This window comes from Crocodylus porosus, unplaced genomic scaffold (genome assembly GCF_001723895.1).
Source record: "Crocodylus porosus isolate Cpor-Errol unplaced genomic scaffold, CroPor_comp1, whole genome shotgun sequence".
Classification (NCBI taxonomy): Eukaryota; Metazoa; Chordata; order Crocodylia; family Crocodylidae; genus Crocodylus; species Crocodylus porosus.
The window spans coordinates 1,077,451-1,096,329 of record NW_017728935.1 but is presented as its reverse complement, the minus strand read 5'-3'; the positions used below and the strand labels follow the sequence as shown (position 1 = coordinate 1,096,329).

At 55.5% G+C, this 18,879-nt stretch overlaps 1 protein-coding gene across 1 annotated transcript; it reads right to left on the bottom strand.

Moving 5' to 3' along the window:
- Window positions 1-289: 289 nt before the first annotated feature.
- NUAK2 (NUAK family kinase 2) lies at window positions 290-16,033 on the bottom strand. The gene is made up of 7 exons (XM_019546481.1): window positions 15,572-16,033; window positions 9,188-9,308; window positions 7,150-7,301; window positions 5,603-5,668; window positions 3,670-3,789; window positions 2,989-3,121; window positions 290-2,878 (listed from the first exon to the last, which is right to left on the bottom strand). Exons 1-7 carry the CDS (start codon window positions 16,031-16,033, stop codon window positions 1,752-1,754), a joined length of 2,181 nt encoding a protein of 726 aa, XP_019402026.1. The 3' UTR covers window positions 290-1,751.
- Between the last annotated feature and the right edge of the window lie 2,846 nt (window positions 16,034-18,879).

Genomic DNA, 18,879 nt, shown 5'->3' with positions numbered 1-18,879 from the left:
TCTGGTGCATCTGGCAGGCAGCTCTGGCTCGATGAAGCAGCAATAACACCAGGCGACAGCTCCCCAGCGGATCCCTTTTAATCTTTCCGCATTGCCCAGCTCCCGGGAGCACCGACGGACAGACACACACACAACCCACAGCCTAATGGCTCAGGTCTACTCTTTGCTTTTAAATTTAATGAACGTCTCTGGACCACATTGTGGGAAGTAGGGAAGAGATGCACAGCTGCAGAAAGGGCTGAGAAGACACAGCCAGATTGTACAAGGAAACCTGGAATCTGAAGTACTGCAAGAGGATGCAACTAAGGATTGCTTTTCTCCTTATAAAAGCTCCCCAGACATGCATACGGACCAGAGTAATCCAGTGCCACTTGTACAAAAGCCACGAGGAGACATAATAAATACAGGTTATTTCCCCACCACAAAGCATCAAAATACCAAGTATATTTCCCCCCCCCTTCTTGTTCCAATTGCTCTCAGCTGGCAGCAGGAATAAATGCCGGTTTGTCTGAGGTGCCCAGACAATAGGCTCCATCAGAGCCAGGGCTGGGCTTGGCAGAAATGCTCAGAGGGAGCTTATGGAGGAGTTGGGTACATAAAACTCCATCAAGTCTGCAAAAATCACAGCCTTGGCTGCTCCAGGCAGGCACACTGTCCAGCAGCTGGTGTTGCCTCTGAAAAAGGCCCTGGAGAGGCAGGGAGGAAGAGAAACCCGGTCCCATGGCAAGCAGCAGTAGTTTCACACTTGTATGGAGGTCTGAGCTGCTGCCAGACCAGTCTATAATACCTCCAAGAGATGGGAGGCTGCAGCCTTCAGCCTATGACAAGATTTCCTCGTGTCACAGCTGCCTGCCGGGCGGGATATGGTCATGTTACAGCTGCCCAGCTCTGAGATAAAGCAAAGATGTGCATTAATTCCAGTTCAGGCATCTCTAAGACCAGGAAAGGGAGAGATGCTGGGCTCGGATTGAGAGACAGACTTCCCCCCCGCACCCAGGTCTCAGTCTAGGCACCCCATAGTGTCCAACCGAGACTGCTCCCAACCGATACCTCCCCTGCCACCACTCCTCCCACTGGGAAATACTGCTCTTGCTCCAGCCCATCACTTGGACAGTGCAATACTAGAGTCCCAAGTCACCCCCATGCCTTCCTTGAGATAAAGTCTAAGTTGTGGAGAGGGGAAGAGTCCAGGGGAGTTGCCAGAGCCAAGGGTGCACCAGTTAACCCTTTCCTGTACCCCTCTGCCCAGCTCTTCCTGGGCAAATGCGCCACTCCCGTGACAGCTCGCTGCAACAGCAGTCTAGTCTCCCCCCTCTGAAAATTTGGGCCCCCCCCTCCCCCGATTCATAATGTCACCTACAGCTGGAGACCGGCACTTGCTCCGACTCCCTACTGCTCATTGCACTTGCCTTGTTACTCTACTTCCCCTCTCCTGCAAGCAAGAGGCATTTCCTCCAAAAACCCATGTCTGTCTGTGCCCCGTTACACCGCGGGGAGCTGCTCGGCTCTTTGCCAAGCCATCTTCCCACGCACCTTCCACCGAGGCAGAGCACAAGGATGCGAATAAATACTTTGAGGGTGTCACAGCAGCACTTCCAACCCGCATCCCCCTACTCAGAGGGGAACTCAAGACAGTCACCTCCTCCACAGAGGGAAAAAGGGAAAAAAAAAAAAAAAAAAAGTCACATTCCCATGGAGGGGAATCTATGGCAAGAGTCAGGCTCAGAGCTCGCAGGGAGGATGCAGGGGACTCAGCTGAGCTTCATGCTGATGCCCACAGCCCGCTTGTAGACCTCGGTGACGTTCTCGCAGTCCGCCAAGGAGAAGCAGCTTTCCCCGAGGGGGCTCTGGCAGTGCGTCACCGTCCAGCGGCGCAGCCTGTGCCCCGACTCCTCCACCGTCTCCTCCAGCCGGAGCAGGTTGTCCACAGAGACGCAGCCACGCATGCTGCTGCCACTGTCCGGCATCCTGTCCGGCAGGTCCAGTTGGTCAAAGGACTCCGTGGAGAGGATGCTGTCCTCGCTCACGGCGCTGGACGGGTGGGCCCGGGACCCTAGCGGGAGCTTGGGAAGAGGTGCCTCACTGAAGGACCCAAAAGCCTTGATGAGGCGACTGTCTGGCTCCGTGCCACAGGAAGAGTACTTCCCATTGTGCTTTAGGATACCCTTCCTCCGCAGGGGCAGGCCCTCGGGGTTACGGCTGGGAGAGGGACTGCTGAAGACATCAGCATTGAGGTCCAAGGCCTCCGAGTCCAACAGCTCCTCTGATTCACAGTGCTCCGGGGAGGAGTAATACCCAGATTCACGTTTCTGGGACTTCTTGAGGATCCCCTTCTTCGGCACCGGTGCAGCTGTGCCACCGTCCACTCTGCAGGCCAGCGTCCTGGAGGACAGGATGTGAACCAGGTCTGCGGTCTGCATCTCACCTTCTTCACTCCTTGCATCATCAGCCACTGGCTGAGGGACGGGGGCCTGGGCTTTCTGTTCACAGACCCCCCTTTTCTTCAGGATCCCCTTCGGCCTCTTCAGGATGGACTTAGAGGGGTTGTCGGGGACTGCAGCCACCTCCTGCAGCGCGTGGGAGACGTCGTTCTCCTTCTTGGACTTCTTGAGCGAGCGCTGCCTCTCCAGCGTGACGCCAGGGATGTGCTGCTTGAAGAAGGAGCGCACCTTGGAGCTGTTCTCGAGCAAAGGCCGGGAGGAGCGCCGGAGCCAGTCTGCCACCGTGGCCAGCGGGGACTCGTTGTCCCGCATCGACTCCTGCTCTCCGATGGGCACCTTGTAGCCCCAGTTCACCCACCAGTGGCTAGCAATGTCCTCAATGGTGGCTCTGCGCTCTGGGTTCACCATCAGCATCCATCGGATCAGGCCGCTGGCATCTAGAACATGGAGCAAGATCCCTCAGAGCCATGCAGTAAAACGGGGCACCAAAGGGGTTGGAGGGAAGAGGATAAGCAGCTCTGAGGTAGTATACTGGAGCACTGCTTACCCGATAGCTTGGTGGGCTCTCTGTAGTCCCCACTGGTGATTTGCTTGACCAGCGTCTTGTAGTCTTGTCCATCAAAGGGCATCGTCCCATGGACCAAGATGTAGAGGAGAACCCCAAGGGACCAGCTGTCAACCTGCCATGCAGACAAACCTTCGTTTAGGCATGTTAGCATTGGCACGGGCCGGCAGAAACCCCGCGGCCGAGCTGACCCCTGAAGGGCATTTGGGCTAGTGACAAATTCCACCAGCCGCTGACTACCTCACGAGCAGCCCGTGGGTGCCACCAGGGTACAGTCGGCCGCAAAGGACGTGCTGTGCTGCACAAGCTACAGCAGCTCCTGAGAAAGTGGTTACAAGACCACGCTCTTGAGCGGACTGTGCCTTGCCCAGTTTGCCCACTGGGATGTGCCCAGTGGATTTGTAGGCCTTGAGCGTCAGGTCAGCGAAGGAGACCGGTGACCTGACAGCTGGCACCCTGTGGTGCCAGTGGAGCATGAGGCTTGGTGGTCTCAGTCCCCCAGCCCAGAACTCAGCTTGGAGAGAGATGCAATGAGGAAAGCCCTGCATTAGCAGCAATGCAACTGAGCCGGGAGCCAGTAGGCCTCTCCCCACTTCCAGCACAGAGTGGAATGGCCACAGCTGGACCCTTGAGCTGCTCCAGATGTGGGAGATGAAAACTTACCTCCGGGCCTTTATACGGCCGCCCATTGACAATTTCAGGGGACGCATAAAGAGGGCTGCCACAGAAGGTCTGCAGGAATTTGTCTTGCTGGTAGACATTAGACAGACCAAAGTCTGCTATCTGGGGGAGAAGAAAGGGGGCACTCATTAGGGACCTGCGAAGCCCAGGTTATCCGAGACTACGGAAGCCCAAAGCACTGAAGAAACCCTATTCTGAAGGGCAAGGTGGACCCTCGGCTTCAAGGGGGAACCACATCAATCCTGGAGCACTTTGCCCCTTTCAGCTGGGCACCGGAGTGGAGCAGAGTCAATTTTCCACTCCAGACTGAGCTGACCCACACTGCCCTCCCCCTGCCCAGCCTCCAGGTCAGGTCATGCTGCTTCCACAGCATGAGGACGCTCCACCAGCCCCGAGCAGTAGTTAAGCCTAAAGCAGGGCACAGCTACGACTGCCACTCGGGCACAGCAGGAGGTAGAGCCTCGCCTGGTCCATTTAGCCAGTGACATGCCCAGTCTGTCCCATGTCTGTGCCCATTTTCAGGGCAGGCTGTTCTTGCAGCAAGTCAGAGGGCTCCAAGAGACAGGCAGACTGTTTTGAGCCTCTTTCGGGAGTTATGAAGCCCAAGCTGCTGGCACCATTTGTTATCTTGTTCATCAAGCCTCTGGCCACTCCAGCAAGCCAGCCAGGAGGAACAGTACATGCTTACACATCATCTATTGTGAAACAGCCTATTGTGAGGATAAACAGACTCTGCCACTTTGTTTATTATTAACCATACCGTGGCCCCATGGAGGCCGGACCCCTCCTTCACAGCAAGGAAGGGACAAGTCCCGGGGTGGCTGTAGCCAGGTCCAGCACCGCTAGTGCAAAGTCTGAGGTCAGGGCCAAAAGCACTGCCGATTCATGCAAACAGCAAGGTGCTGGAGTTCACGGCAGGCTGAGCAAGTGAAATGCTCCAAGGAGGTCATGCCAGAGCAAAGAGAAAGGAGCAAGTCAAGCAGTTTGCAAGCTGGGATCAGAAAGCTGATGCTGCACTCGAGACCAGAAGGGAGCTCATAGCTCAGAAATCCCCCTGCATTTCCTCCTCCGATAGGAACAGGACTCATGCTGGGCAGCTACACCACTGTTCCTCAATTACTTTGCCTACTTATCAGCTAGGGGATTTTAGCAGCTGTAACTTCTGGGAACTGCCTGCTGCTTTCCCTTCTGCTGGTGCTACTGGCTGCACATTGGTGGCCTGGCAGCTACAGGGGCTCAGGAGAGCAGTGGTCATTTATGTAACTCGCAGAAATTGGTTTTATATAATGCTAATCCCCTCCACTAGCACCCTGTCCCGGAAAGCAGATAGCACCGAGCGAGCGCCCAACAGAGCACCGCAGACCCTTTGAACTCTTGACAAGGCGACACAGGAGCTCTGCAGGCAGATAAGCCCTCCATTATTCCAGCATCGCTGTAACCATGAATTGGCCCTCTCCCCTCCCCAGCCCAATACCCTGCCGAATTTAGAAAGAGCAACTCCCCGCTGCTCAGGCAAGGAGACCAGCTACACTGCACTCCAGCAACATGTTCCTGGAGTTTGGTGACCAGAAGCAGCAAACTGGCTGCAATAACTCAGGGCTCAACTGACGAATAAGGCATCATAGTCCCTCAGCAATTGTCCTAATGCCATGCTTCCAAGAGCCAGGCCTGCGAGCCCAATTTCCTCACCTCCCCCTAACGCATCTGAGGTGTCATTTCCAGGAGACCCTGCTCTGTTCCTAGGGTTCTCCCTCCCCAGTGGGCACTGGGGTATGGCATGAAGCCCAGCTTGGTGCCGGAACCCTTGATCTCACTAGCACGTTAGCTTCAGGATCAGAAGAACTGAGAGCACCTCTTGCTCATCGTGCTTTTTAGGTTGGGTAATACGCAGCCAGGTCCCACCCGCCTCACTCACCTTGATGTTGCCACTGGCATCAAGAAGGATGTTTTCCAGCTTCAGGTCTCTATGAACAATCCCGTTCTGTTGGGAGAGAGAAAGTTCAGGTCAGTGCACTTGAGAGTTATCACAGCAGGGAGGGGACTGTCCTTTACTGATTCAACACATGTGGAGATACCCAAGCAGCAGGTAGAGATTAGCTTTATTTTATTTATTTATTTTTTTATGGGCTCAAAACAAGATTTAAGTTCACCATTGGGGAGATAAGCAACAGATAAGGACTTAATACACTCCAATGCATCTGTAAGCTCATATTTCACAAGTAGGTTATTTCAGTAGCTGCCTTTGCTTACGAAGCACTAGGTCTTGGAGGTGGTTAGACTGACAGGCGCCCTCCCCACCCCTTAGTCAGAGGCTGGGCCTTGAGCCATTTGACATCCACCCTAGTGCTGGTTCACACAGAGAAGCTCAAGGTATGTGCACTGCTCCGTCAAGTTCAGGCATGCTCTGGTACCCAGCTATACAGAGACATTCATCCAGGACAGGTGCACTGACAGGGTTCAATACCAGTTGCCAGAGCAGTCAGAGGTGAAGCCTACAGCCGTGCAGCTAGCAATGTCTCCCTGATCTCAAAAGCACTGAGCACCCTCTGTGCCATGGGAATAGAGACCAGGGCATGAAATCAAAGGAAGGTGCCAAGACTCTCCGAGAAGCACCAACGTAATCCCAGGTGATATTTGTGCCAGGTCTGTTCCTCCAGCTACTTTTTCAAGCCCCTGGTTTCGAGCCAGTCTCTGCAGTTTGAGGTCACTTGGGCATCGGGCACTACATGTCTCAGCCACCAGGATGGAAGGGCTCATCCTGCACCCCCAGCACGGGCACAACATCACTGATCTAGCAGAAGGCATTAGCTAGTTCTGCAGTTTTCATCCGAGTTCAAATCTAAGCTGACAGCTCTGGGCGTTTCCCTTACCCAAGGTTGATAATATGCTGTGACGAACAGAGTCAGAGGCTTGGCGCCTTAGTAGCAAAGCAGCCAGAATAAAAGGTAGCCTCCTCTGCCCGGGGCAAGCTTATCACTTTCCCAGACTCCGGGCATAGGCGCCCCATCCCACTCCAGGCTGGGTAAAGATCAAGTGAACACATCTTTGAGGGAAGTGGAAGAAATTAAGCTCTCCCCATACAGCCCTTCCCAGGTGGGCGGTAACTCAAAGCTTGAAGCATTCTCTGGACAAAAGCCTCGATGAATCCCTTCTGCTTTCATTTGGTGTTGCTTTATCATTGGACTTGCCAGCACCAGGGCGAGAAGGGTGCAGAGTCTGGCTACAAGATACGAATCCTCCCGAGCTGCCCCACAGTCTGTGCTGGTTGACGAGTTGCCAGGCCTGCTAAAAGCCACTCGCAAGCAGCCAGGAGGTAGCAGAGGTGGGTCAACCCCTCATGGGTTTTGTGGGTACCTGCTTGCTCATGCCCTTACAGCACAGGCTCATTTTTCAGTGCAGGTGCAAGCTGACCACGGCCTTTTGCCACCAGTGCCCGCACGTAGGTGGGGGCTGCTTGCTTACCTTGTGACAGTAGTAGATGGCAGACACAACCTGCCTGAAGAAGTGCCGTGCCTCCTGCTCCGTCAGCCTCTGCCGCTCGCTGATGTAGTCGTACAGGTCTCCTTTGCTGGCATACTCCATCACAATGACGATCTTGTTGTTGTTTTCAAACACTAGGCGGGATAACAAGAGGGGCACATTGAACTGAGAGATGCTACAGGAGGCACCTCTGAATACAGAGTTCTTGTTAGCAAGAGCTGCCGATTGTCATCAGGATGCTGGTGTCCCAATGGGCCACCTCGAGCCTCTGTTTTGAGCTAGAAAGGACAGCTAGAGCACCGTGTGAAGGTGGGGAGCGCTCGGACAGCAAGCCCAGGCCCTGCAAGCCAGGCACCAGTAAGCTCCGCTACCACAGACTGCACAAGATGCAAGACCGCACCCCTGAAGGACGACTCGGGCACATGGTTGTTTCTTTGCCAGGATATCGCCGCTCAGAAGGAAGAGACCTGCTGCGGTTCCACTTGGCCTGACCGAGTGCAGACTTCACACCCTTGCAGCCCACAAGTCACAGCCTGCCAGGAGAAGCAGGCTTTTGCTCCAGTTTCATATATGTATTACCTCATCATATTTAGGTTCAATACAGGCAGCAAACATGACCCCATCTCTACAAAACATGCAGCCTAACCTATGCTGCTGGGCCTCCTGCTTTGTTTAGCAGACAAGAGGACTCTAGATACCTCACGTATGCCCTTGAGGAAGTAGAAATACTAGACATTGGCCACGCGGCTTGTGCCAGGCACAATAAAGCTATAAAAACCCGAGAGCCAGCAACGCTAGAGAATGCAAGTTTTGTTCCATGCTGGAGTCAAGGGACTAAGACGTGTTCAAGCAGCACCAGGCTGACTTCATTTGAGACGTGCTCCAAGAAGCTCCCCCCGCCCATTCCTCCCCGCCACCTGCCTTTCTCCAAATTCAGAGTTGTTAAAGGTTGTTGCTTTGACAACCCTGGCGAAAGCAAAGGTCCGTGTCCAAGTCATCCTATGGCGCTGCTGTCCACAAGCTCTCCCTCGCCCAGCCTGCGTAGTGGGCTTCAGCTCAGGCCTGGGGAAGGGAAGGGCTGCACCCCCCTAGATAAGCTCGCCCAGCTAGAGCTACTGCAGGTTTTACGGTCTTGGCACAGTCTGGAGGGCAGGACATGAAAGCAAGCACTACCGTGCACTACAGACCCACCCTGGGGCTGGGAGCTGCAGTCGGTGTCTCTGGCTTTCCAGCTGCAGGCAGATACAAAGGCTTCCAAAGCCCTTGGATGGCTTTTTGCCCTCCACATTTCTCAGACAAGTGGAGCAGCAGTTATTTTTAGAGCTGGTAACCCCCCGCCCCGCCGCCTGAGGACTTGTGTACAAACACATGCAGAGAGCGAAGTCCAAAAGCCAAAACATCAGGGAAACCAGAGCACCTAGCAGCCCTCAGCTCCCTGCCCCACAGCTGCCGAGTCACCCCCAGCTTGTGCGATAGGGAAGTGAAGAGCTTCCGCCTTCATGTTTTGAAAAAGCTTGTTTTCGATTTTTGGAGAGGGAGAGTTTACCAAAAGAGGGAAAGCCCTGGGCTGCCCTTCCCTGCAAAAATCCACAGCCTGCAGACTGCTCTGCCCGTCGGGGGGCATTTGGCTAGTTTCCAGTTAGTAAAGGAGAAATCCCCTATTCTCCTGGCTGGATGCAACTCAGATCTGCCTTCCACAAAGCCAGCAAGGCTCGGTCAGAGTCCGATGGACTGCAGCGTTCAGGATGCGGGAAGCCAGCACTGAGCAAAACAAAGTCAGTGCCAGTCCAACTGGGTAAGCACGGCAGCTTCAGGAGTCACGTTTAGCCCCCTCGCTTGTGCCATCCCAAACCCCAGGAGCACGTCAGCCAGTTGCCGTCCATTTTTGCTGCCCAGCTGGGAATCCCTGCATCTCTGAAGGGAAGCATCCCAAAGCCAGCATCAAAACATACTACGCACCGCCAAAGCAGGCCACGGCGGGTGAAACACCCACCCCCACACGCACATCAGCAGCTCTTACCTTCATGGATAGCAATGATGTGGGGGTGATTGAGGGACGACATGATCTCGATCTCCCTCCGGATGTGGATAAGATCCTGCTCATCCTTAATTTTGTCTTTCCGGATCGATTTGATAGCAACCTGCAAGTAAGAGCACGAAGAAAGACAAATGTGAGGGCTGGAACTTAAGGGGCTTTCAAAAGCCTGCTGCCTGCTCACGGGGACTGGAGCACCCAGACTAGCCCCGTGGTAGGCAACATCCTGCCTTGGTCTTGTTGTTTGCACCGACTTGCCTCAAGCCTCAGATGTTGCACAGACCTCACAGGACAGTCCCTGCCCTGGAGGGCCGGCAAGCCGAGTCGACGGACAGAGGCACTGCTCCTTCAGCTTCAGAAATGGGGAAAGCCGAGGAACAAGCCCGCTTGCCCGAGATCACACGCTGCTAACGCAGCTCTCAGCCAGAGCCCAGGCCTTTATCCAGGCCGTCCTTACCACGTGCAGCACCGGTCTATACACCCTGCTGGTTATTTTAGTACAGGCCCAGGACTCATTTCCCACACGTCATAGCTCATTGGTACTCCAAAAGTCACGCTGAACTGCCCCCAGCTTTATAGCAACATATATCCAAACAGCGTCCTTGTCCCCCAAAACCATGCTGCTAATTTCTGCCACCCCACAGTAGATCTCCAGTGCTTCTCAAAAGGGAGCACGACCCTCCTTTGCCAAAGGATGGCTAGGCTGGCCACATTATTGGGCCAGTGTCCTGAACGGGAATCCCCTGAGGATTACATCCAGTGAAAGGAATGTGACCTGCACACATGACTTGGAAGGTAACAACATCTTGGTGTGGTGCAAATGAAAAACAGGTTTGTTTTTCCCCCCGCAACTATTTGTTTCAGGAGCCAAATTACTCAAACTTGTGAAGGGAAAGTCTGGGACGGCAGGAGCAGCCGGCCGGTTCCTGCGAACGCTCCCCTTGCGACAGAGGCACAAGCAGTACGCGCAGGACTTCCCTCCAGCGCGCAGGGCCCGCGTCCCAGGGCTCGCTCGGATTTCTTCATTATCACAAAGGCTCCTCCACAAGGAGCTGGGAAGGGGAGGGGAATGAAAAGCGAGCGCTGGAGAATAGATGACCTGTAATCCCCTTTCAAAAGAGATTGGAGAGAGACAATGTCCTCCTCGGGTTGGATTTACAACTGAATCCAGCAGAACCTCGGTTTTTGTATCGGACAAGAATGCGGAACAGCATTAATCCTGTAAAAGGATCCTGGAGGATGCAGACGGCCAGGTCTCCCAGCAACGGAGCCGGGGGCCCCGTTCTGCCGCACCGCCTCCCCCCCCGCCCGGGGCTGGTGTTCCCTTCCGCGAAGGGGAAGGGGATCGTCACACAGGTTATCTGCTGACAGGCGAGGCAGACAGATGCTCAGTGGGCTGCCTCCCTGGGATTCAGGGACGCCTTTCAGTCCACATTCCTCTTCATGCCCAGCCTGTCAAGGCAGTGACCCACCGTCTAGACTCGCGCCCGACACTGCCCCGCGCCTCGAACGCGCGGCGGGCGGGGAGGATGCAGGCGCTGCAGGTGCGCGCGCTCCAGCGAGCGGCCCCCAGCCCAGAACAGGGTCACGGGGGACTTGCATTTGCATCCTGGCGACTGCTGGGATGTCACCGCTGTTTTCTTCCCCTGTGAAATGCGTCCAATTGGTGCCGTCTGAACAACGTCTCCCAAAATAAGCCAGTGGCCGAGCTAGAGCCAGGCACCCACTCGTAACGAATTAGGAGTTACCGCAGCAGCGAGCAACAGCCTGCCATCTCGGTGCTTTACTGGACAGAGGCGCATGCATCTCATCTGGAGCAACGTACGGGAGATGCCTGGTCGTCCTGTCCAGGGCGAAGCCCGGTCGTCCCGTCCTTGCCTTGCTCCAGTCTCACTCGTACCCCCTGCCTGCAGTTAGACTGTTTGAACCCAAAGGATCTTCTCAAGGGCCTTTGGGCAAGAAAGTTACAGGCCTCCAAGCAATCAATACCCATCGAGAGCTCTCAATGCAGGATGCACGCACTTGGCAACCCTTGCGCTAGGTTCACAGGTTAACTTTCAACTCTTTCTGCCTCAGTGCCCCAGTACTGGATATGCCATCTGGCAGGACCAGCTGCCCGACTGGCGTTATGCAAACAGACTAGGCTGCTTCCTCCCTCCCATGCCCCCGGAGCATCCGACTACGAGTCACCCGCTTGCTCCATTCGCTCGAGACGCACGCGGCCGGAACGCCTGGCATTCGGCTGCCCATGCAGGACACAGCCACCAGCTACATCAGCACATGCCGAATGAAGAGTTATTGCTCATACTCATCTCGTGACTCCTCGGAGCAAGACCCCATGGCCTCGTAGGCAGCACGAATGGCTGCAAGCCTCCAAATAGGGGAAGCTTCTAGATAAGGCTTCAGCGGGGGTCGGACAAGCACATTTGCCTATTGCAACCATGATGGTGGACTGTTAGTATTGAGGAACGAGGATGGCATTAAGGAAAGCGTGTTTCCTACAACACTTAGTGACATTGCTTAAAGTAAAAGCTGAAGGGCTGCGAACAGAGATCGGCAAGGACACAGGGGTTCTCTTACCGTTCACGTCCCATCTCCGATGAAGTGTAGTTTGGACAGGCGAGCGGTAGTGGGTCCAGCAGACCCTCAGGTGAGCTTCGCAGGACCAGAGAAGCTGCTACAAACACCGCATGTGTGAGCAACAAGGCAATTACAAGTCTGTGTAATGAGCAAGTCTCCCCAGTCCTGCCAACAAGCCTAGCAGCATCAGTAGGGTACTCTTCTGCAGAGCTCCTTCCCACGCCGTGGTTACCTTCACTGGTGTTACCACTGGGGATCAAGCAGGACCACTGGGAAGCTTGCTCCGAGGGCTCAAGAGGACATGCCACCTAACCCATGAGCCGTGTTTGTGGAGGACAGAACTTGCTCCATCGCACCGACCAGACAACGTCTGGACTCTCCAGCACGCCAGGCACTCTGCTGGCCATTACAGCTTGCCAGCTTGGCGCCGCACTCCGAAATGAGACGGGTTTGAGGAGGTCTCTGGTCAGACCGCGTATGCCGACAAGTGATGAAAGGTCTCATCAAGTCGCCAGCCCCCTGGACGCTTTAAAAGCGATTCCAGACCACGAGCACGAGGCCACGTGCCTACTGAAACAAGGCCTCTCAAGCATTGTGGAAAAGTGCAACATGCTCTTGGCAAATGGAAGATCAAAAGGAAGGCATTGCTATTTTTAACTGCTCCAGGTGCCCCTTCCCCTCCACCTCGGGCAGGCCCAGGGGTACATCACATACAGCGAACAAGCCCCATAGAAACAGGCCTCTTGTTTAGCTTGGCTGGACTCCAAGCAGCGAAAGCTAAACTGGAGGCAAAGCCACGGGCAGATCCCGGAAAGAACAGGTGCAGGGGCCAGTCCTTTCTATGGGCAGCACTTTTACTGGGACCTCATATCAGATGCAGATGAAAGAGGCAATTACCATCTCCAGCGAAGTCACGAAGGACATGCAGAGTAAAAAAAAAAAAGCAGTGGGTTCTGTGTGGGGGGGCAGGGGAAGCCCTTCAGCTAAAGGATTTCCAGCTAAAAGTTCACATTTCTCCCAGGTCTTTCCAGCACTGAAAAAAAATCCACCCAAGCCAACCATTTGCACAGTGTTTCCTTTAAGCTGCTAAAGGAAACAGCCAGCTCTGAGCTGTCCAAGCCCAGTTATGGGGAAGGAGCGGGCAGCCAGCAGAGAGGGCGGATGACCGGGGATTTTTAGTTAATCTGACAGGAGGCAGCTTCTGATGAGCCAGAGGCAAACTTCTGCCCAAAGGCATTTCAGCACCACAGTTTACGCCAGCAGCCTCAGCTCTGCATGCAGCCCATGAAGGGGATCACAACTGAATGAAGGAGCAGCACATGTCCTTGCGTCTTGGAGTTTCGGAAGTGGAAATAAGTTTGAAGAATGAACAAATACTTGCCCAGCTCAGGACAGGCTGAAGATCAGACATGTCTATAACCGCTCGAGTGTGGGGGTGGGACAGGACAGACAAGGATGTGCGAGTCTAGTTGTTTTGTGCGTGCAACTAGGCGAGGCACCGGCAGTCTTCACCAGCCCTTGGTTAGTCAGTGGCCCCCATCTGCTGTCTGCATTATGGTAACACGGTAAGGCCAGGGCTCGTTGTGCTGGCCAGGATGCAGTCCCTGCCCTAGACAGCTCGCGTTTGAAGTGTCAGATGCTAGGCAGGCCCGATGACAGCTGGCACTAGACTCTTGCTCTCTGCTAGTTCCCAATGCCTAGTAAGAAGTAGGCCAGGGACACCATGCCAGCAAGAAGGATCATGCCAGGTCAAAGGGTTGGGAGGCAGCACTGATGCAGCCCATCTCCAGAGCCGGCACACAAACCCATGCTGCCACCTGCACAAGTGTTTCCTTAAGTTAATTATGAGCTGCTCCACGCTATGCAGAGACTGCTCCTATCCGATGCACAGCTGGTTTTCTTTGCACGGTGTTCTGGCACGTTCGTGACCGCGTCCCACACCCTCCCTCCCCCCCAAATTTAATGCCTCCTCAGGCCAACGAGGTTACTGGAGCTGGTCTCTTGATGCTTATCCCCAGGAGACTGGGGGTGAGGGGGGCTTGTTTGTCAAGCTGTTTTCCATGGATCGCATCTCGCACCACAGGGCGTCAGGGCAGGCAGACTTCCCCTCCCTGGAAGGATTCACTGACCATCAGGCCTCCTCAGTATTTCGAGGCTGTGGGTGATGGTATGTGATGTCAGGCCACACACACTTACCCAAAAACCACCACAGGGAAGTTTCTGGCCTGGCTTTAGACAAGATGCAGTACTGCTTCCACAACCGAGACCAAATCCTAGACACTAGTGCTTACAGACTCTGTTTTTAAGTGATGCTTGCAGCAAACCTATAATAGGTTTCAAAAGCCAGTTCGCTGCGCTACTCTTTCACTTAGGCAGACCCTGAAAGTCAGAAGCAATTAGACAAATTAGGAGTTTGGAAGCTGCAACATCTGAAGTCAGCTGAAATGCTACAGAGGCAGAGCCTGAAGGGCAATGTTTGTTCTCGACTGCTGGCATACCTCCGAGTATGTGCAAACCCCTTTCCAGGAGAAAGTCTGACTTCGATTGTCAAGTGTGTGACTGGAAGCCGTAATCTCAGCCCACAAAAGAGACATGCGAACCACTCAATAGTGCCCCAAAAGCTGCCAGCACAATGCTCGTGCTGGGCAAGGAGTTCAGGACGACGCCGACCTCGCCAAGCCCACGCGCAGCACGGCTCGGGAAGCAGAGCGAGCCGGATGCCTCCGCGCAGCGATCCGGCCTCGAAAACGCCTGCCTCGTGCCCAAAGATTTCAGGGCAGATTCGGGACCCCCATCGCTGGGGGATTTTTCCAGTTCTGCCAGATTACGCCCGATTCATCGGCGAGTAAACCAGGTCCAGATCAGGCCCTGGCCAGAGGGAGGGAGGCTTGCAGTCCCGGTGGCCAGGACAATAGTCTCCCTTCAGCCCGGCCAATGGGAGCCGACGTTTTGCATTTCAAATGAGCCCCAGCCACAAAGGCTGTGGCACTGGCAGGCAATTCATGTCAGATCTATTCTAGCAAGCAGAGTAAACACGGCTGCAAAGGCTGGCCTGGCTGCTGCCTGCGCTTTCCAAAAAGAGAGGGGGGAAATTTTGCCAGGGAACTCAGTCATCCCCTGGGATTTCCCCTGGCCACTGCCACCACCTCCCACAGCCCCCGGTAACGAGACCTGGGGCAGTCAGCCTAGCGGCCCCTACAAGAGGGGCTTCCCCCCCGGCTGCGAGGAAGCAGCTGCCGAGGTGTCGCTCACCCAGCGCCAGGCCTTGGTGCAATCCAGGGCCTGCAGCAGCTTTCCCCCCACCCCAGGAAAGGTTTCTCACCCTCGCCCGCACCCCAGAGAAAGCCTCCACGGGAGGCTGGGGCTGGCTGCAGAGCTCCTGCCCCCCCGGGCGCAGCCCGCCCCCCGCACTCAGGCCCTCAGACACCTCGCGGGGTGCGGGGCCGAGCTGGAGGGAAGGGGCAATGCGAAGGGGTCCAGGGCACCCCCCCACCGCCAGGCAAAGACAGGAGTGCCTGGGGCTGGAATGGGGGCGGGGAGCAGGACCGGGGCAGGGAGGGGGCATGGATCGGGGTCTGGCAGGCCAAGATCAGGACCAGGGATGGGGAGGGGAGGCATCAAGAGAGCAACCCCCGCCCCAAAACGAACAGAACCCCCTCCCCCCACCCCGGGGCCGGGGGAGGGAAAGGCTTCCAGCCCGGCAGGCGCCGGGGCCGGGGGCGCAGATGAGGACGGGGGCCGGGCGGGCACCGGACCGGGCGCAGGCAGGAAGGGCGCCGCATCACCTACCAGCCTCCCGGAGCGCTCGCGCGCCGCCTTGACCTTGCCGTACGTGCCCCGTCCCAGCGCCTGCAGGAACTCATAGCGGTGCCGCAGGTTGTGCTTGTGGTGGTGCCGCTTCACCGCCTGCTTCTTCATCACGGGCCGCGGCGACTGCAGCAGCGCGGCGGGCAGGGGCCCGGGCGCCGCCGGCGTTCCAGGGGTGTCGGCGGGGCTCGCGGGCGGTGATGTCACCCGTGCCCTCCGCCCCAGCCCGGGCACGGGGCTGCAGGGCGGGGGGGCGCCCTCGGGGTCCCCCGGGGGAGGGTGGCGCGGCAGAGAGAGGGGCGCCGGGCAGAAGAACACGGCCCCGAGCGAACAGGGCCCGAGGGAAATAAATGCCACGTCCCCGGGCTCGTCCAGGCAACGTCTTGCCCCGGGGCCCGGGGCGGCCGCGCAAGGGGGTGACCCGTGCCCCCCGAGCCTCTCCATCTAGGCTCCAGGGAGCTCTGATCAGGGATCCCGGCTTTCTGCCATTAAAAAAAATATCCCCGCTTTCCAAGTTAAACAAAAAAGAGTCCCAACTCTACATTTTTCCATGATTAAAATGAAACACCACTAATGCACGTGTAGATTTATGTAGTGTGTGTATATATATATGGATGTATGTGTGTGTGTGTGTATATATATATATATATATATATATATATATAGCAGCGTTACTTTTGGGGTTACTTTTTTCAACTCAAAAATTGGGGATTTTTTTTTTATCAGAGAAAACCAGGATCCCTGGTTCTGATGTGGAGGCTGGGCCATTCCCTCCGGTGCTCAATAGTGACGATGCCCCTTTCCTCCAAGCATGTGTCCAGCACCAGACACAGGCATGGGCAAACTGGGCAGCCACCCAGGAGCTGGACAGAAAGGGGGCCCGAAAATGGCAATTTTTTTCTGTTGTCCGATTATGATCATTATGTCTGGTGAAGGCGGGGGGGCAATACTAAAAGTTGGCCGGGGGCCACCAGGAGTCTTTGTGCGTCTGTGTCCCATCCCTTCGTGTGTCTGGCTGAGTGCTCAGCTTCCCCCACAGCTGGGGGCCACGAGTCCCACCCTTGAATGACGTGTCGGGTGAAAAAGAAACTCCTCTGGTTCATTTTAAACTGGGACCTATTGGTTTCATGCTGTGACCCCTAGTTCTTGTCTGGTGAGAGAGAGTCAATAATAAGAGATGCTTCACCATTTAGTATTTAGTTCCCCCCAGGCATCTGTTTTCTAAGCTGACCAGGCCTGGCCGCATTAGTCTCTCTTCACGTGGCAGCCCCTCCGTACTACTTATCCTCCTGGTTGCCCTTCTCCAGACCTTTCCTAGTTCTCCTATATCCTTTCTGAAGTGCGAGCACTGGGGACAGTACGCACGGTGTGGATGCACCATGGGTTTGTAAAGGGGCACGATGCTGGTTTCCACTGTGTCGATGAAGCGGGGCGTTAGATGTGTACGGACGGTGTTGGGGGTGCAGAGTTGCAGTGGTGGGGTTGCATGGGTGTGCAGAGCTGTGTTTGCTGACTTCATAGCATCCCAAAGTCTTGGGTTTGAATAAAGGCCACTGCTCTGCTCGGTACAAGGGGCTGAGGTGGGTGAAACGCCTGCTCTGCATAGAAGCCAAACCCTCCGTACTGATGGCTACGGCCGGCTCTGCTGTATTCTCCTTCCCTGTGGTCTGTTTGCCCCCGTGGTAATTCTTTGTTGTCGAATATCAGAAGAATGTTATTATTTCAAAAGGAGCCAAAACAAAAGCGTTTGCCTGGCTTTGGCAGGCGTGCAGACAGCATCCTAGCGATTGAAACTGTAGATAACTGCAGCATTACTCATCCGCACAATCAGACCTGGCTTTCCCAGCACTTCAAAGGCTGAAGGCAGCTTGACAGGATGACACAGAGCAGGGTCTTCTGGTAATGTAATCAAGGGCAGATCAAACCCAGAGCTGATGTGTGACTCAGACCACTGAAGTAGATGGAAAGCCCACTCACTGCTGTGGGCTTCGGATCAGGGCCCTATAGCATCTCTCAGTTTTATTCATAAGATGCATCGACGGTACCAATAGGTGTGATGGCAGATGTAACCAAGCTAGTGTAACCTAGCTGACAGTGATTACAGCGTAGCTGCAATACCACAGAGCTCATTACAGATGGCAAAACCTGCCTGGTACCCTGCGCAAATCCCAAGGGCTGTGCTGCTTTCCATACCCAAGCCTGGGAGTTTAAAAAGACATGAACCTACATGAGCTGCGGTCACATTTTTGACTGCCGTGTGGATATAAACACTCAGGTCAAGCTTTCAAGTGGTATTTAGGCACCTAATTCTCTTTGAAAAGCAACGGGAGCTCCTGTTCGAGGAGCTCAGCCTTCGATGACGCAGTGGTATCCTCTCCTAGTGACTCTAGGCCAGTGGAGGCCCCAGTTCCCCAGTGGAAGTTACTGGTTCGGTATCCTTCAGAGGGGCAGATCCACTATGAGGTGATTGCGGGACCCCTGGCCCGGGTGTACGAGCACTCGTGGGGCTCTGGTGTGGGGCCGGAGGACTGGAAGAGGCCAACGTGGTTCCCATCTTCAAAAAGGGGAGGAAGGAGGACCCGGAGAACTATAGGCCCGTTAGTCTTACCTCGGTCCTGGGGAAGCTTTTTGAGAGAATTATCGTGGCACACGTCCACGAGGGGCCGGGGGGAGATGATGCTCAGGGGCAAACAACACAGGTTCATTAGCAGGCGGCCTCTACGGCCAGGTCACCAAATCCTTAGACGCAGGGGGAGCAGTGGACATCGTCTTCCTGGGCTTTCGGGAGGCCTTCGACACTGTCTCTCACCCCGTTCTCATTAAGAAACTGGGGGCTGCGGTGTCGACCCCCCCACAGTCAGATGTGTCGCCAACCGGCGGGAGGGCCGCACCCAGAGAGCGGTGGTGGACGAGTCATGTTTGCCCTGGGGGGACGTGGGCAGCGGGGTCCCCCAGGGCTCGGTCCTCGGGCCCGCACTGTTCAACATCTTCATCAGTGATTTGGACGAGGGGTAAAAAGCACCTGTTCAGAATTGCTGATGACACTAAGACGTGGGGGGGACATGGGCACGCTGGAAGGGAGGAATAGGCTGCCATCGGACCTAGACAGGTTACAGGGGTGGGCGGATGAGAACAGGATGGGATTCAACACTGACAAGTGCCAGGTGCTGCACCTGGGGGGGATGAACCCGCACCATACCTACAGGCTGGGGGACTCCCTTCTCGGCAGTGCAGAGGCAGAAAAGGATCTTGGAGTCATCATTGACGCCAAGATGAACACGGGCCGGCAG

What these genes read in the sequence shown, in the direction of transcription:
- NUAK2 (XM_019546481.1), bottom strand. Translation starts at nt 16,033, where the DNA reads ATGGAGAGGCTCGGGGGGCACGGGTCACCCCCTTGCGCGGCCGCCCCG. An exon ending in CATCATTGCTATCCATGAAG is followed by an intron (nt 7,302 to 9,187) that starts GTAAGAGCTGCT and finishes TATCCCGCCTAG; the next exon opens with TGTTTGAAAACAACAACAAG. An exon ending in GGCCGTATAAAGGCCCGGAG is followed by an intron (nt 3,122 to 3,669) that starts GTAAGTTTTCAT and finishes TCTGCATGGCAG; the next exon opens with GTTGACAGCTGGTCCCTTGG.